Source organism: Amblyomma americanum, chromosome 3 (genome assembly GCF_052857255.1).
Source record: "Amblyomma americanum isolate KBUSLIRL-KWMA chromosome 3, ASM5285725v1, whole genome shotgun sequence".
Lineage (NCBI taxonomy): Eukaryota > Metazoa > Arthropoda > Arachnida > Ixodida > Ixodidae > Amblyomma > Amblyomma americanum.
This window is the reverse complement of record NC_135499.1, coordinates 64,657,813-64,676,946: the sequence shown is the minus strand read 5'-3', so window position 1 is coordinate 64,676,946 and position 19,134 is coordinate 64,657,813. Positions and strand designations below refer to the sequence as shown.

General features: G+C 49.0%; 1 protein-coding gene across 1 annotated transcript in view; it reads left to right on the top strand.

Annotated features, from left to right (window-relative positions):
• Positions 1–3,067: 3,067 nt before the first annotated feature.
• The window catches only part of LOC144123019 (uncharacterized), an 89,000-nt gene continuing 72,933 nt past the window's right edge, over positions 3,068–19,134 (top strand). The window contains exon 1 of the mRNA XM_077655945.1: positions 3,068–3,218. Coding sequence (XP_077512071.1) covers positions 3,110–3,218 — 109 coding nt within the window. The 5' untranslated portion in view covers positions 3,068–3,109. The remainder of the gene's footprint in view (positions 3,219–19,134) is intronic.

The following is a 19,134-nucleotide window of genomic DNA, read 5'->3' as shown; positions in this document are numbered from 1 at the left end:
CCCTCTCCAGTCGCTGGGCTTCAGCATGTATAACAACTATCCCCTAAAAGGTGCATAAAAATAGTGGCTTAGCTTGTGTTACATATATACTGCGTGCCACAAACAACGCTATAGGCCACATATCTTAAACAGTTTTGTGGCTTGTAAGAGACATAAAATCTTTACTGAAACGAACTAAACATACCAGTGATGCAAATACATTAAGCACTGCCGCAGTAGCTCCATCCACTTGGTAAGAAACCTGCCAAGGTGTCAGGCCACTGAAGCATACATAGGGTTCAGCTGTCTCCCACAGCTGTGGCTACCTGCTTCTTACGTTGTCTAATATTAGCACAGAAAACCCATGCGGCACAAGCGACTGTTGGTAGCTCAGTAGACAGCCTTTTATCCCCTTGCCGTATCTGGGTTTGACTGCTTCACTGCAATCGGCGGCTTGAAGCACTCTAGCAAAATGTTACTTTCTACTCGACGTATTCAAGGCATCAGCAAATGCTTTTATGCAATCTTCTTGCTGCTCCAGTGGCTCACTTGCAGCATGAGCGCTGTATACCCTTGAGCTGCGGGGAATAGTTTGCCCGCCTTCTGCAACATTTCGCCAGTCAATGTTTTGGACACTGGTTCCTCGTAATCCATTTGTTGGCACTCGCCACCGCTGAGGCAAGTCAGTGGATGACATATGAGATGGTGCCTCAGATAATCCTTTTTGCTGAAGCAGCGCGACAATCCTTAGCACTGCTTGTAAGTGGTTACACACATACGTTCCAGCAACACATTCATATTGTCCGCCAAGCACGTCACCTTGCAGATACAAGGCCACGTAAACTGCACATGGCGGCTTCGGCTTCTGTGGCAGCTGGCCTTAACAAATACCATGTTGTCGCTGAAATAAAGACAAAACCACTGGCATCAGCATTTGCTGGCATGACTATTGCAGCCTCGTCCTTAAGAGTCTTTAAAGGGAGAGAACAGCGTAGCAGCATGAAAACGAGAAGCGACACTGCACTTCGTAACACTGTCCCTTCGCCCTCGTCTTGTCAGGTTGCTTTATCTCTGTGTACTGCAATATATGTTAACTTGAAATTGTACCGCCGTCTTACTTTATAATGAATGACTATATGGGTGTTGCAGCGCTTAGCAGTAGTAGGCCTTAAGTTCACGTAGTTAAAGGAACACTGCGAAGCCACTGTGCGCGACGCGAACACAGCGAGTTTTCGCGAAACGTCGCAACGTGCAGCTCAGGAAGACAAGCACAGAACAGGACAGCGCGAATACGAGCGCGCACGAGAGGCCAACACCCGATTCTAGAATGCGTTCTTTCTTGCACGTGTCTTTATTCATTCGTTCAAAGCACCGCGTACATATAAAAATAAGCAAATCAGTTTAATTGGCAGGCCTACACGTCAACCCGGCAGCCTCCTTTGTTCTTGTGTTGCGTCTATTTTCGCTGGTTCCTTTTCTATGCAATATGAACCAACTAGCCCAGCAGTTTGCACTCCTGAACAAAGCGGCACAGCACATCGGGCGCCGACAGGCGCATCGTTTCTCCGTCGGTCCCCTTGCTCTTAATCAGTTCGGTTTAACAACATTTAAACACCCAAACGAAGTCCGGTTACTTACGTTGCGCAGGAATAATTCGCTGACACAGATGACGTGACGACGTAGCTTTCGGTGACGTGGTTGTATGCTTTCCGCTGACATTTCGCGGTCGCTGTCAACCGCGACACATATGCATCAATGTGTGCCCTCCGAAGCGGCGGCAACTTGTTCAAGTCGCTCTCCCATAAAAACACCGGATGCACGATGTCACTCATTTCCGTTCAAACAATGCCTCTGTACCAACGGTGGCTCAGCACTACAGCAGCAAAATCGCAGCTTAGTAAGTGGTGCGTGCCCACGCCAACGGAACCAAGGTAGATGTACACTGGTAGCGAAGGCTCCATAGACGCCCATTGGTCCAAAAAATGGCGGCTTGTGGGCACTCCAGCGCCCCCTGGATTTTGGGGGGCAAACTACGCAAACGTGACGTAGAATGACGTCACGCATACATATGCTTTGGCGCGAATTATAAAGCGGTCTTTCTGTAGAATCCGCGTTTTCGAGCCCGTACCTCTCGAAGGTTGCTGCCTTTCAGCGCGCCCCAACCTTTGCCAGTCAAATGTGCTCGCCTTGTGTGTTCGAGTTCCTGCTAGTTATGGCCTTGTTAATGTGAAATTGGGAACGCAATGAAAGCGACTGGTAAAGGAGGGGCAGCATAGAAAGGCAGCAACACTTCCAGACACTGGCGTGGCCGGGTTAGCCGGGTATCGAAACAAGGCCTGCAAAGACGCGCTGTAATGCACCGCACACTTATGAATAGGGGGCAGGTCAAGAGTGTTGCAAAAATACAAAATTTTCCAGGTTTTAATAAAATGACTTACCTCTTTCATAAAACAAGGTGCTAATATATTTTTTCTTTTCTATTGGCAGATTACATTCCAATTTTGTAGCTTTATCATTTCTTTATATGAGTGTTTTGCCCCCCATCCTCTGGTTGTGCTGCAGTCGCGCTAAACCACTTTTCGGCCCAGCCTTCGCCACCACTTTAAATCCGCCTTGACGGAACAACGGCAGTCAGGCGGCGGCAAAGAGGCGGCTTCCCCTAAGATGGCGAATGTCTTCCCAGCGTGCTTTTCGAACCGAAACCAGAACCGCAATTCACCGGCAGGTGACGTATTTTTGCAAAGGGTCTATAGGAGCTAGCCATTCTATAAAAAGTATACACTTTTTCTGCACTGTATTTTGGCTTTCTTTGCACGGACGCCTCAGTTTTCACCATTTCATTCCGACGGGTTGTTTGTTTATTCTGCAGCGCTGACCGTCTGACTAAACATCCTCCATGGCCGACCGTCTTTCTTCGTCACGGGCTGTCTTTCAACTGCCCACACACGCGCCTCTGAACAGCTGTGAAACGACGCGCCGGCAACGGCGGAACACCCTTTGAAGCGAGGCGAAGATCATAACTCAAGCAGCTAGGGTCATTAGAGTGACGCGGCCATGTTTCCATGCCGTACTCGCATCGCCTGCAGAGGTAGGCAAGCTACGACGGGACGCGCGACAATTTGTGCGCAAAATGCTTCTGTCTACGTTCATGATCACTGTTCTGGCGCTGCGGGCATTGCCAGCGAATCAGCAACGCCTTAAGAGCAATCAAAGCTTCGACGTATGCGCCGAGAAACTTGGTAAGTATAGCCGCAAGATACTGCGATATAGGTGCGAAAGGGCGTCGCCTTCAAGCCGAAGGTAACCGCGCACTATCAGCAAGAAATGAAACGCGAACAAGACAACTGAGCCACTAAACGCAAAATAAATATATCTTAGCCGAAGGAAGCTCAATACTAGCTGAGGTTTTTTTTAACTTCGATGGCGCAAATACTCTTCTTCACAAGTGTTAATCAGCCTCGCTTGTATTTCCTCTTCAGGAGGTAATATGCTGGAGCTTCTGTGTTGCCACTTTAGTTTTCTTGTTCGCGTTTCATTCGTTGCTGATAGCACAGTACCTTCATTCTTAAATGCTGGAAGAACAGTTAGCGACTATCAGCATGGTTGTCGTACTGCGAAGAAGCTAGCAAAGAAATCCACACGTGTCCAGATTGAAGGTCGCCACCTCAATTCCATGGCTCAACAAGCTGGTAAGTTCCATGCGTGGCAGTTATCAGGGCTATGGTGCCAGCGCAGTTGTGCACTGCTGATGAACGCCTTCTGAGTTAATTGGATTTAATTTTTTGTGCAGTGTCTTACAGTGCCGTTAAGAATTCACTATGAGGAAAACCACAGCGCAGCAAAAATAACACATAACAAAAATAACGATGAAAAACCTTGTGCATGGGCATGATCCAGGCATATATCTTAAGAATACAAATATACATCACAGTATTATTCCAAAATGCAGCTTTGAAATGTACAAGTTTCTGAACAGAAAATTGCTAATATCAACTGAAACTAACCCACAGGGGAGAAAGACAGAAACCCTTTAATTAAAAAAAAGCAACAGATTTCAGCCGCCGTTTAAAAATCGCTGGCATGCTACTTTGCGTGGGGAAAGGAATTCGGGAGATAAATGCAGATGGAGAGTGGTGCGCAAAAGGTAAAATAAAACAAATAAAAATGGGAGAAGAAAAAAAGGAAGCAAATAAATGCGTACTAAGGTGCATCGGCGGAGTAATGATGTCACATATGAAATGACGTGCATATTCCGACAAATGGGCTAACAAAGCTCACTGTGTGAATAATGAGTATTGATAACACGCAAGGTGACATTACAGCTTGTCAAGATGTCCAACGACCTTTTAAATATGCAAATAAAAAGTTCATCGCATTTTCTGTTGCCGAGAGTAGGCTAAGGGGCCTAAAACACTCTATTTTTAGAGGCACTGGGGAAAGCTTCTCCATGCAATTTTCATAGCAAGTACGCTCGTCAGCATACGCAGCGCACTCAAGCTGGATATTTTCCAGACTTGCGATCGAGCCACAGTTGTCACAGAGGGGACTGTTCATTTGACCGAAACGGTATCGCAAGGCGTTTATAAACGCAGCATTCAAGCGAAATCGGTGATAAAGTGTTTCCAGGTGGCGACGAATTCTAGTCGTGAGTCTTGATCTCAGATGTGGGTCGACTGAGTAAAGAAACTGTAGTGATGTGTCGGCAAGCTCCAGAGCCGACGACACATTTCTTTTTAAGCAAATCTTGTATGCAATTAACACGCATCAGATTTTGTGAAGAAGGTCTGAATGTATCTCCGATGTTGGTGGCTTTCACAGACCACTTCATCTGCTTTCTATTACAGCGTGCTGGTATCCAATTAAATGCTATTCATTGGCCTGCTACAACAGCCAACTGATGTAGATACCCAATGTCAAGGGAAATGGGCTGATGAGTGGCGTTCTTGAGCAGGCTGGACAAGATCTGCAGGGATCATTTGGAGTCGGCAAAGATAACCTATCGGACGGGGGTTCGGCGCAGGATGTAGTAAAGAGCTCTTTAATGCCGTGAACCTCAGCTGTCGTAGAAGGTGTCTTCCGCTGCAGCCGGTAAAAAAGGACATGGCTTGTTGAGGGCACATAAAGGCCACGGGAAGTTCTAGCTTATCTTGGAAATATGGCGGAGGTGGGTACGCATAGTTCCCTGGGCGGCAATCACATCCAGCGGGAAGCAGCCTGCTTCAGGTTCAGGAGTAAAACCAGTCAACAGACGGAACACAGCGAAGAGACGAGGCACACACACGACGACTGGACTAGCAACTGTGCTTTATAGAAGAAAACAGTCTCCCAGGAAAAGAGGCAAAGTTTGCGCAGCTCAGTTAACAACAATATACATGTAAAGATAAGCTGTGATCTAACGCCGTTGCGAAAGGAAGCTCAGTTCCTTCTGCATGAGGTAGATAGAAGGACTGCTGATGCAATCATCTCCTTGAATACTAATGAGGAACGCTTCGAGGATTTCGCGCTCAACTTTTCCCTTGCCTCTGCCGACAATACTAACATTGGAAAATAGCGGGTAGCAACCGCATTCCCGGAAATGTCAAGGCAAGTTAGCGCCGTCAGTAGGGGACAGAGAGTTGTGGTGTTCTCTTAGTCTGTCATTAATACATCGGCCTGTTTGCCCAATGTACACTTTTTCGCAGGTGAACAGAATTTTGTAAACCACACCTGTGGCACAGTTGACGTAGCGGTTTTCATGCTGCGTCGAACAAACCGGCCGATAAGTCCTGCCACGTGTAACACGTGAGCACAGGCGTGAAAGCTTGCAGGGAGCTGAAAACACAACATTGACGCCCTGCTTTCCGGCGACCTTTTTGATGATGTGGGCGACTTTATGCACATAAGGCATGACTTTAAAATTTCTCTTTTCCACTGTCTTTGGGTCAACCCTTTTGACGTCTCGAACCTTTATCTTTTGCAAGAGCGTTTCGGCCACTGCCCTCAGAAGTTCTTTGGGAAAACCGGCCGCCTCCAAACGTTCATACTGGATATCGAAGCTAGTCTTCATGCTGTGGTGGCAACTCTTTTGCAGTGCATTACTAAGCAGTTCGCAGCAATACATTTCTTGACAATATTGGAATGAGCTGACGAGTACGGTAATAAGGACTTCTTAGTTCTAGGCATGAAGCACCAGCAAGCATGGCCATCGTCACAAAATGTTAATTGAAGTTCTAAAAATCTAATCGAAAGATTAGCGGGTAGTTCATATGTAAAACTGAGTGCACTCGAGCAAGCTTTAAAAGCTGTCAAAATCTGGTTTACAACCACATGCAATGAGTCACAGGGTGAAAGATTCAAAAGAATCAGGAAATCATCAACATATCTAAAAATTCTGAACACATGGTTGTCAAAAATAACGTGTTGCAACGTGTTGTCAAACTTTGCTAAAAATATATGGCACAGTACTGGTGCTACGCTTGCCCCAATACAGATTTCTTTTTTCTGGACATACCTGCCATCTTTAAAATCAACAACTGTGGAAGAAAGATATATCGTTAACAGCTCAAGGAACGTATCCACAGAAACGCCACAAGCATTTTGAAAGGCGACTTGACCCGGCTCTTTAATCAGCTCACGCACCGCAACAAATAGATCACCATCCCATACAAAAAAGTCCTATGGGCGTCTATGGAAAAAGCTATGTCCGTGTATGGCCTTTAATGAACGTCTATAAGCACCCACAGAGGTGCTTATTGCCAGCTATTGAAAAATCTACGCCACTAAAGCTATAGCTTTGGAACCATACAATTGTCTTAAGCTCTCTATAGAAAAACATATCAGCCTGTATAGACAGCTATAGACAGAAATATGATAGGTATATAGCTATTTGGGCCAAAATTCTATAGCCGGCCATAGGACTCTTTTGTATGGGATGGGGGATGCTGTAAAACAAGTCCTCAATGTCAGTGGAAAACGCACTGTTCACTCCAGGGATGCCGTTGTCCAGAACTTCAATCACTGCAGCCGCGCTCGCAACACAGTAAGGGTCCTGAACAGTGATGGACTGTAGATGTCTCTGCTAATACTGGCCCACTAACTTCTGCCACGTGCCTGCCTCTGTCACAATGGCTCTCAAAGGGCAGTCAGCCTTGTGAGTTTTTGCAGATAAAAACACCCGGAGGCGATTCCGTTTGCAATTCTTCACCCTTTGAGACAGGCTGTCCAGGTTGTTGGCCAACAGAAGCCTCACAGCTTCGGACTTCAATTTCGAGGAGTTGCGCTTCGCAGGATCGAAATTCCTGTCAATGGCCGCCAAGGCCTTCTCACCAAACGCGCCCGTGGGAGGCATCACAAAACCGCCTTCTTTATCCGCCTGAAGAAGTGTCAACTCATTTTCTGTGAAGTAGTCCACAACTCGGAGAACAATGTGGTTACTGTGCCGTTTCTGCTTTCCATCTGCATTGCAAACGGCGTCTATACCTTCAGAAAGGCACCTCTGCTTCTAATCTTTGTCGGCTTTCTCTGCTACACCGTGTGCAGTAGCAAGAAGTTCGTGGCTGCTGACACTTGGTTCCAAACTGTACTTAGGCCCTTTATGTAGAAGGTGATCGATTTCTTCAGGCACTGATGCTCCATTGAGGTAAGTGACAGAACCTCTGTGCACCTTAGGCCGTTCCTTTTTAGGCAAGAACCTCCGCACCTGATTCCAGTAAGCCTCAGTTGCCTGGGCTGCCAAGCGTCGGTGTTCCTGAAGGCAGCGAACGCCGGGGTGTTCACCACGTCCAGTGAAGCACAAAACACGAAGCAAAACATGCAATAGTCTCACCTGCCTCCAACACTCGGATTTCCAAATCTTGGCTATCCGCTTCCAATACCCCGAAGATGGTTCCAAGAGGCCGAAGAACACGGCGAGCTCTTTGGGCGCCGAATTCACCCTGAGGCAATGGGACCACAACTGTGCCACAGGTGTGGTTTACAAAATTTCGTTGACCTGCGAAAAAGTGTACATTGGGCAAACAGGCCGATGTATTAATGACAGACTAAGAGAACACCACAACTCTCTGTCCCCTACTGACGGCGCTAACTTGCCTTGACATTTCCGGGAATGCGGTTGCTACCCGCTATTTTCCAATGTTAGTATTGTCGGCAGAGGCAAGGGAAAAGTTGAGCGCGAAATCCTCGAAGCGTTCTTTATTGGTATTCAAGGAGATCATTGCATCAGCAGTCCTATCTACCTCATGCAGAAGGAACTAAGCTTCTTTTCGCAACGGCGTTAGATCACAGCTTATCTTTAGATGTAGATTGTTGTTAACTGAGCTGCGAAAACTTGGCCACTTTTCCTGGGAGACTGTTTTCTTCTATAAAGCACAGTTGCTAGTCCAGTCGTCGTGTGTGTGTCTCGTCTCTTCGCTGTGTTCCGTCTTCTGACTGGTTTTACTCCTGAACATGTACCAACTAACCCAGATTTCAACACTACTGCTTCAGGTACTGCTCCTGATGCAGAGGAACCCATTAGAAGGCCAAGGCATATCTGCAGGTGGTTGTTCCGCGCGGCCTGGAGAATCTTTTTGCTTGTTGTATATAATCTTTTGTGCACCGGTAGACAATAGCGCAAGGTTCCTTCAACGTAGGCTTTTGTTAGCAGAACTATTCGACGGCAGTTGATGCCCCACCGTGTTTTCGCCATGAACACGAAAACGCGATGCTGCACTGATCCTCTCTCGAAGTTTTTGATCAGAGGTGACCACGAGAGACTACTGTCTCTAAGAGCACCGAGGAATCGATGTGATCATACAGAAGGTAGTGACCACCCACCTGCGAGAAGCGGATATCACGTCATCATTTTTTTTTGTAAAAGCTATGGAAGCATTCTTGCAGGCGAGCGACGAAGACCTCGCGGGGGGGGGGGGGGGGCGAGGGGGAAGGAGGGGGTACATCGAGATGTGCTGTAACGCTCTATGATGACGCTGCTGGGTAATATAGCGCGAAAGTGACGCGTTCCAGGTACAGATGTCATCTGCATCAATAGTAAAGCGTACTCCTCGCGGAAGGTTTATTGTTTTGTGTATAAGGGTAATATTGAACAGGAGAGGGCTGAGCACCACCCCCTGAGGTACACCCCTCTGCACTGCGTGAAAGAGCGCTCGGCCATTTGGAGTGGTAATAAAAATTTGTCGTTCTTTTAAATAGTGTCCAATTTATTTGTACGGTTTCCCCCCAAGGCGAAGATTTACTAAGGCCGGGCGAATTGCATGGTGAAACGCATAGTCAAAGCGGCCTTTATTTCAAAGAAAACGGCTGTCTGGAAGTAACCAGCATGAATGTACTCTTCAAGTGATGAGGCGAGGGCGATGACATTATCAGTCGCAGACCTATTTTGACGGAACCTGTTCAGTACCTGGGGTTCTCATTTCGGCTTCCGAGGAACCAAGTGATGCGGTTGCAGATCATTCGCTCGATAAGCTTACCTAAGCAGCACAGTAGGGCGATGGGCCGAAAGGATGCGAAGCTTGTTAGCTGCTTACAATCTATCAAAACGGGCACACTTTTCGCCAGCTTCCATTATGTGGAGATTTTTCTAGTCATCCAAGAAGAATTGTAATATTTCAGGAGTGGAAGACGGGAGCTGGGGGGCAGCTTTGCGATTGCGCTATAGGTCACCTGATGGTGACCAGGAGAAGTGCGTCTGTTTGATTCCGCTATAGCTGTAGATAGTTCTTCAATTGTGAAAAGCAGGTCCAACGCCGGCACTGCCGCCTGTGGGATGCCTCATTCAGCATCTGCGGAGAGTGTCGAAGACCGTGACCCCGACGACAGTAGCCTGCAGTATTCTTCCGAGACTTCTTTTAGACATTTTCGTTCATGCAGAGAGAGTGGAGTGTGAGGGGTGAAGGTGGTGGAGATTTGCTCACTAAAAACATTGAAGCCCTTCGTGCCTGCTGACCAGCACAACGCCGCAGTCGTGCTATTTAGATAAATTAAGTTGGCAAAGATGGCATGACTCTTGTTCTACGCTGAATGTGCGCCAACCAGTAACCAAAATTAGGCGGATCATTTGAGGTATGCGTACTAACCCCCTATAGAAAGTACTCTAGACGCAGGAATTCATTCATTAAAAATAATCACAGCATATTGGATGCAAAGCCTCAAGATTTATACCAGACTTGCACTGTATTCGTGACAGAGAATTCTTAAATCACATCTGCGAAATCCATGAAAAATTTTAGCCACTGTATTGAACCGGATGTCACCTCGCAAAGCGTCTTGCACATTGGACGCCAGCACAATGACTCTGAAACAACGCGTATGGCCAGTCATCAAGCTAGCGGATTTACATTGAGCATATATTTTGTCTGAGGCTCATATATTTCACGCGCATCAAAAGTGTTAAAATTCATCGAAATGCTCGTACTTGTACGGTACCAAACGTTAAAACGCCAGATAATGTACAGTTGTACAAAAGAAACATAAAATTTCCTGCTTTCCGCTGGGTAAGTCATGCGGCTCGATATGACATGCGAAACCGTCGTATTGCTAGGGCATACTACGAAGTGAAACTGGTAGTTGGTTCAATAGGGCACTTCCGCCAAAACAATTCCAGCCTCAATAGATGCTGTTCTGCGCGATTACGGCTGCAATTCCCTTGCCGCGACAGAACACGTAGGCGAGAATGACACATAAACATGCGTTATCATGACTTAAATTCGTTTTGGCAACGTTTTGTCTCATGCCACTGAACCTTTCATCCTGAGCTCGCCACTTCGTTTTGTATGGAAATGCGCTACTATGAGTAATGACTACACTATGAGCACCCCTCCGACTGCCTTGATATCCTCTGATAGGATTCCGGACTCCACAGAATGGCGAGGGAATGTATTTGTTAAGTAAAGAGGCGAATCAGAGAACTGTTAGCGGCCACAACCTTTACTAAAATATCGCTGATCCATAGGCCAGACCTTCTCTCCGCGAGCGCAAGCTTTGTCAGCTTCATTTTCGTACAGATGTTCCTCTTCCGTTGGCGCAGGCCGCTGTGATTTAAGCGCACACTATAGTTTTTACAACATCCCTGGCGAAAAAGGCGCACAGGACGATACCAGGGTCGGAGCAGGGTTTCTGGTTGTCAGAGTGGACAATTTCACGGACGCGGCAGCGGTGGCGCGTGGATGACTTGAAGGGCTCGACGAGATAATTCACTGGTTTGCTGAAGAACGTGATAGGGGCCGTAATATTTGCTCAGAAGTTTGGTAGACTAGCTTAAGCTAGAGGAGGGCACTCAAAGCCTCGGGACGATAACAAGGCGGCAGAGAGGCACAAGCGGGACGCGTGTATTTCGAACGATGCTGACGTGAGCTATAAAGGAACTGGCTATTTGACATCAACTATATCTAAATGCAAGAAGGTGCATATCTGCAATGGTTAGAAAGAGATCTATTAGAATGTAGTTAATGCTATTACACTTACTAGATTAAACTTACTAACATTTACTAGATAACATGATTCACCTGGTCTCCTACGTCCGCCTACACCAGTATTTCCCGAAAAACCCATGTTTTTACCTCAGAACGACTGTTTTTAAAGAATATTGGTGGTCTAGAACACGTGGCGTATGGCAGCACTATGTACTGCAGTAATGTGGCATACTTTGCTGTATTTTAAATGCCCCTCAGTTTACGCCAAGAGTCGCGACTTGCTTGGGACGTAGCTTCGCAGAAACATGCAGTTGTGCGTCCGCTTGTGGGGACTTGCTGCTCGTTATGACGGTCGTATCTGCTAGAGGTAGATTTATGTGGAGCTGATGGGTGCATTATAGAGAACTTGCACTTGAACAGTTATATAAATGTCAGTTGCATTCACTATAAACCGGATTTTAATATTGTGACATTACCGTCATGAACTGAACAGCGGGTCCTGGCTGACTTTGGTGAGATCGGAATGATAGGCAATAACATGGGTAGGACAATTTGTACAGAGAAACAGCACGTGATAGAAAACAACAAATAGCAGCACGAAAGACGTAGGCGAGATGTTATACACTTGTTCAATGTCGCATGACGAAGGTCTCACCACAAAACGCTTAGTCTCACACCCCGAAATGTAGTCAGACATTGCGCACAGTTCCTTGCCATCACTCACGTTAGTGAACTCTGAAGAGCCAGGTACATCCGTCGTGCAGGCCGTCCAGCGAGGTCCATGACATCAAGTCGAACACCAAGCTGCTCTCAGTGGTCTATTGCACCACCCGTGCTGTATCACACCTAGAGGCCCTCCGTGGTCCTTCGCACCACCAACGATTTTCGTCCTCAGAAATGACTGGCTGCAGAGGATACTTACTACATTACCGCATCACGTCCCGGCCTCCGCGGTTGCATCTGCTACACTTCTTCCCAGCGCGACTGCGTGCCACCTCAGAACTTCGGTGGAAGGCCATTCTGAATAGGGACGACCCCAACCAGCAACAAGGACAGGTTCACAGGGCCCACGCTGGGTCGCAGGTCAATGGGCTGCCGGAATAGGCGGACCACCCAACGCTCCGAGAATTTCCATTCATTCAATAAAGTTTTCAGTCAAATTCTTTTCAACTTCCACCTTCATATGCGCTTCTTTTTCTTCAGCGACACGTCATCACAAGGGACATCTTCCTTGTCATCTTCAGTTGCACCACACACTATTCAACAGAGCAAGATTCTTCATTCGCGAATGTTTATTTTTCTCATTCATTCAGAAAGAATAAAAAAGTTCAGGCGACCGCACTCTGGCTCCGAGGCACCAACACCGCGGGCCCTGCACATTACATAATTCTGCACGAATGTTGATGATTGCAAAAAAAAAGAAAAAGAAAATGTTCGTAACAGAACAGTCTCCCTAACACAGCATAAGATGAAAACACAGGACACTTGATGGAAGAAAACGTTGAAAGTGTGAAGACGACACGCTTTAGTTATTAGCCCTTTTACGTGCACATCCACCAGGTTTTTTGGTAAGAAGAATGCACACACCCACACGCCTGTGCGAAATGAGTCATAGCAGAAAACAAAGTTTTTTTTTTTTTGAAGCGATGCTTATTGCCTCAGGGCATAAAAACTATGCAGTGAAAGATGAGTAAGATGCCCAAATAAATGAAAAAAGGTGGGTTGATTTGATCAAATCAAGAAGTGAATGATAATAAGGACCCTTTGTCCAGGCAATGTAGCAATCCGGATTGTCCGGTGAGTGTCCCACTTCCGCCAGGTGCCGAACTCTCGTCGGCTTCAGCGCCGGGCAGTCCCACAACAGGTGGTGAAGATCCGCCTCACAGTCTCTGTTCTTGCAGACTGGACACCCAGGGCGGGGATATAAATCATTGAAAAGCGGCCACTTGCGTGTCATGGCTGGAGTAAGGGCAACCACGACCCGTATCCTCCGAAGCGCAACCTCCTCTGCACGGGTAAGACCACGGGGGAGGGTTACCGCACACGGAGGGATTAGAGCACGTGTGCGGCGCCGGAGGTGTTCCTTCCTTGTTAAAAGGAGGGTGCTGTCATCCAGAGTGAGGATTCGAGGCAAAGACGAGGTTGGGGTCGAAAGGCGAGTCGCAGAATCTGCGCGGCTTTGAGCGCTCAGGAGGTCACGCGGGACCCACTCAATACGGATTTGCTGCGAGATGCGTGCCGCTAGACGACGTATGTCTTGGCAGATTTCTGGGGTGCGACTGACGCGTCGTAGTAGTCGTGTGACGTGAAGGGCGTCGGTGCGAATGATAATGCGGGCCGTGGGTAGCATGGGAACGGCGGCCACAGAGCAAAGTGCCTCTTGAACCGCAAGCATCTCCGTACAGAACGAGGAAGGAGGTTCTTAGAGGTGAAACCTTGACGTTTTGTTCAGAGCAAGCTTGCAAGGACAGTAAACTGCCGTTGTTGTTTCGCAGGCCTGGATGCTTGCGTCAACGTACATAACGATGAAGCCATGCGGCAGATTGGCGTCTTGCTCTGTAATTCGGTCGCGAAATCACGATGCCGCGCGGGTAGATGGCCGACGTAGATAAGTTGGCTTGTTGTCGCTTAGCTGCACAAAACGCCAAGGAGCAAGAACTGGCGGGGGCGGCTGTAGAATGGAGTGCGATAAAGCATATGCCCTGAGTGCACACGTTATGTGTGTAGGGTTGACTTTAGGCGGCGAGCATTGCGTCATTGCTGCACCAGCTCATCTAGTGTATTCAGCTGCACATGTTCTTGGAGTGCCACGATCGGGGTAATGCGGGCAAGGCAAGTGATGGCCCTCATTACCTCTCGATTAACAACTTCTAGACGACCCCATTGAGCCCTCGTCAAATGCTGGAATTTGGCTTGGTAAACGAGGCGCGGTTGCACAACCGCCCGCACCAACTGTCGTGCAACATGAGAGCGGGCTTCGCCTGTTTTAGGAGCAATGCGTCGAATCAGACCCAACGCCTGAATTGCTTGCTTTTTAGTCCGAGAAAGCCAAGCAGTACCTGTTCGTGACTCGTGTATTGTCAAGCCCGAGATTTTTACGGTGGAGCTTTATTGGAGCTCTGGATAGATGGAGACGAATTGGTGTTGCAGCCAGTTTACGGCGCCCCCAGCGGTTGGCGATTGACACGAACGTGGTTTTGCTTACTGAAAGCTGCAGACCAATTGAAGAAGCAAAAGTCGACGTAATAATATCTCTGGCTGATTGTAGGCCTGCTGCCTGAGTCCTCAGGTCGTTGTGAGTGCTCCACACCGTTATATCAGCATGCAATAAGAACTTAATCTCAGAGACATCTTGTAAGCGGCAAGCAAGGGGGATAAAATCAATATTAAATAATGTTGGTGATAACACCGATCCCTGGAGAACGCCGCGAATAGGCACAAATGATCCGAAGGCCTCATCACCGAGGCGTATTGCAAAGTGTCGGCCTTCAAAAAAAGATTTAAGAAAAATGCGCACTCCAACGGGGAAATGCAGCATGTCAAGCGATTCCAGGATGGCAGCATGACTGATATTATCGTACGCCTTTTCAACGCCCATGGCCAGTACAGTACGTACATTGTGGCTGCGAGTTGAGGCCAGAACTGCTGACGCCAAGACAGCCAGTCCATCTTCTGTGCCTATGGACGTACGAAAACCAATTTGGGCGGGATGGTAGAAACCATGGTGCTCAAGCCACCACGACAGTCGCGTGGCAAGCATTTTTTCTGAAGCTTGCATAATGTTGGCGTAAGCGATATAGCCCGGAAATTTCCGAGGTCTGTCGGCGGCTTGCCTGGATTTGGTATGGGGATCACATTAGCCGATTTCCAGGTTACTGGTACGACGCCTTCTATCCATACATTGTTAATGGTGGCGAGGAGTTAAGGCAGTACAGCGGAACTTAAGTTCTTGTAAACCTCGTACGGAATGGAGTTCGGACCGAGCGCAGCCTTACGAACGGGTCTCGTCTATTCCTGCAAGCAACTCGGGCATTGAAAATGGGCGTGCAATTCCCTCGGCGTCGGATGTAGATGGGAGCTTATCGGTACATGCTGGAATGATAGCCAAGGGGGCTCTTATGACCCTTGGAGGCAACACATCATACTTGGGGATAAACTTCCGCGCTTCCTTTCTGGCGAAATCATCCGGAGCTAAGTTAGCTGCGAAGCATGCTGTGGCCGCTGCTTCAGGACAACGGGAACCATGTTCCATTGTAAGAAACGTTCGCCAGAGAGCAGCATTCGATGACTTTGTCGAGAACTGCTCACACCAGGCATGCCACTGCCGTCGCGAGAGATCGCGCTGATATCTGCGAGCCTTGGCAGTAAGGTAATTGAGCCTTGTCCGTGCTTGCGCAGAAGTCGGGTCTCGGGTAGCTGCCATCTCCGCTCGTCGGCGAGCAGCCCACAGGTTAAGCAGACCCACATCCGGCGCAGGGCGTTCACTTCCGTCCAGATGACAGCAGTAGCCTTATTCAGCGCAGTTTGTATGCAGTCCACAAGTAGTGTAGATTATTGCAGAGAGAGATCTTCAACGGTGGTGCGAAACGTGTCCCAATTGACCACAGAACACCTACGGCGTAATCGGCGGGCCTTTAATGGATGGAGACCGATGATGATAGGATGGTGGTCACTGCTCCAGCAGTCTGGCTCCAGGTGCCACGATGGAGTCCCGGGTCCTGATCACGACGTAAGATACGGAGCATATGTTGGACTGCGTGCAGATGGTTGAGTAAAACAAACAGCGCATCCGCGAATGCGTCCCGCACACGCCTACCACGGGGGCTTGAAGTGGGGTACCCCCAGTCCGGAGGAGGGGCGTTGAAGTCCCCACCGACTAAAACAGGCCACCCTGGGTGCGGTCGTCGTAGAGTTAACCACCGCAGAATAATGCGGGAGGGAGCTCCACCGGCGGGTGTTACATAGTGTGACACGACCACAACAGTTGCCTTGGCAAGCTTGACAGCCACTGCGACTTCCTCTTGATATGAGGTGCACCAGTTTTCTAGAGAGAGGCGAACTTGAAGAAAACACGCATCAATGTACTTTCCCGGAGGGTCAACAGTGTGTACACGACGGTCGTTCATTGAAGGAGACATGTATCCATTAAAGCCCGGAATGGATGGCAAGGCATTGGTCTCCTGCAGTAGCAGGGCCCGCACCTGGAGCTTGTTCATGCTAAGTCGAGATTAGAGCTCTCCCAGCTTTGTGTAGAGGCCTCTGCAGTTCTATTGGAGCACACCAGAACTACGTGTACTCGCCATTTTCGATTAGGCTTCTAAGCGTTGCAATAGAACTGATGTCAGGTTAGATAACTGGTTTACCACAAATCGGAGGAGGGATGTTGTTGAGTTATCCTGCAGCGATGCAGAAGACCTGGTAGAGTCGGCGAAAAACGCATGAGGGCTGGACGTAGTCGAAGGCGTTAATGCATTGATTGGCGTGGAGTGGGATTCCACTTGCTGTGTACGGCGAGCAAGCAGTTCACAGCGTTGGCGTAGCTTAGAGACCTCGGCTAAAAGGCGGGCAATTTGGTCGTCAACTGCTGCCATGTCCTCACGCAGAGGTTCCAGTATGCTGTGCTTTTGTGTAGCTTGAAGGCGACGGCGATCCTTGCGCTCTTTATAACTGTACGACTGTTGGGCAGAGGCTGCTGGTGGATGGGGCCAGTCGTTTTCATCCCACTGAAGAGCCGAAAATCTGTTGGATGTCTATCGGGGCTCTGTTTTCATTAGGAGGCACTTGCTTACGGATCCCACGCGGAATCTTCTTAGTTGCTTTCTGTTTTGTTGGGCAAGTTGGAGAGGTGATCTCGGGGTCGGCAGTCTTGCAAAGTCCGCACCTGTAGGACGGTGTGCCTTGTGGCCGAGCCTCATCCGTTGCAAAAGGGCATGATCGGCGCATGTGGCCAGGTCTGGAACAGCTGTAGCAATAGACAGCACTCGGTTTGTAAGGGCGAGGCCGCAGAATACAGCCATAGTAGTGAAGTCGTTCTGGGAGAGTTCGTGTGCCCTGTAGTGTGACGATGCACGAGCGCCCCTTTCCCATATACCGCGCTTGGATGACACGGTGGGTTGGACAGTACAGCTCACGCTGGAGGGTCTTCTGGTCTTCGGCAACGTCGACGTGGTAAACAATACAGCGTTGTGGGTCCGAACCTTCTACTAGGTACACCTGGACCGGCACCGAGATCTCGCTTGTAATCGATATGCACTTGAGCGTTTCGACAGACGTTCGACAGCAGCCAAAGTCGGGAGCCACACAGCGATGGTATTAGATTTCGTTCTAGACGTGAAGCCATGAAAACCTTTGGTCCCAAGACACGCGTCCAGGTTCGCCTGAAGAATCCTGTTCGGAATGTCTGTCGGGCTTTTGGCTGCCAGAGCTCTAATGGCGACATTATACGTTACCGATCCCGATGTCGGCACAGCCGCCTGGTTGGCATACGCTGGGCAGGAACGCTTGCCTTGTGTGCTGCAGTTGGCAGAATACGAATCCTGTGCAGTGTCTTCTGATGGGCGCTTTTGAGAACTGCGGGAAGCCGGTGGCACGGATGGAGGTGCTGAAGACAGGTCCATTGGAGAGCTCTCCTCCTCGCGCTACACGGTTGAAGCCCCATCCATCAGTGGAGGCTGGGCAGCCATTGCCGAGTTCCGTCCAGTGGGCAGATCGCTCACGGGCTGAGGTGCATTTGAAAAAGGCGGGATGTGCGCTGCCGCTGATGGACCGTGAGCAGGGACCAACGCCGGCAAAGCCACCTCACCAGCGCGTCACCGGTGGCTCTAGGCCTAGCCTCGGAGCCCTGTCCAGGTGCCGGGATGAGTGAAGGACATTTGCTTACTTCCACCCAGTCAGGCGGCGCATAAGCCTCGGGAGCTTCCTCAGGTGGTGTGAAGTCAGTTCTCTTGATATAAGGGACGTATTTAAGCGGATGGCGAGATTTTTCACTGGAGCGATGTGCAGCTACCTTAGCAGGGACACTTCGTCTTCGAAAACAAAGTTTAATCCTAATTTTTCATACGGGCGCTCGGCGCATGCGCGCCCCTCCTCCTCTAGTTACATTGGATAAAAACTGCCAGCTCCTGCGGCGCATGCCCTGGAAATACCTTCCACCTTCGCTTCTGAACCGGGTTTGCATGGGACGAGCCATAATATTGTAACGTGAAGATGTGCACACCAAAAGGGAAAAATATATTTACAGGGAAACAGCTTACAGCCACGCAGCCGAACAACCGGGCACGCGAAGCCCAGCCGCAGAAACGCACTTCGTCCTCTTCGCGTTCCAAGCGCGAGCGCACCAAGCACGAGCGTTCCAAGCACAAGCACAACCGTAGCATAACTCCCGGCGGCAAAAGCACCGTCCCGGTGCTAAGTGGATGTTGTAGCAGGCGTGTGGTACGGTTTGAGACGGACTACATGAACGACGTCAGTCAAAGGGCTAGTGGACGACGTCGGAGCATGAAGAGGTGTAATCTCGTAGGTCACGTCGGTCACCTGACGGAGAACTCGATAAGGGCCACTGTACTGACGTAGAAGTTTCTCAGAGAGACCTACACGGCGAGAAGGAGACCAAAGGAGGACGAGTGAGCCCGGCGGATAGTGTACTGGGCGATGCCGGCGGTCGTAAACTGACTTCTGGTAGGTCTGAGATGCGGTGAGCCGGTCTCGGGCGATTTCACGGGCCATAGTTGCTCGGGAGATGGCGTCACGTGCATACTCTGTGGTCGAG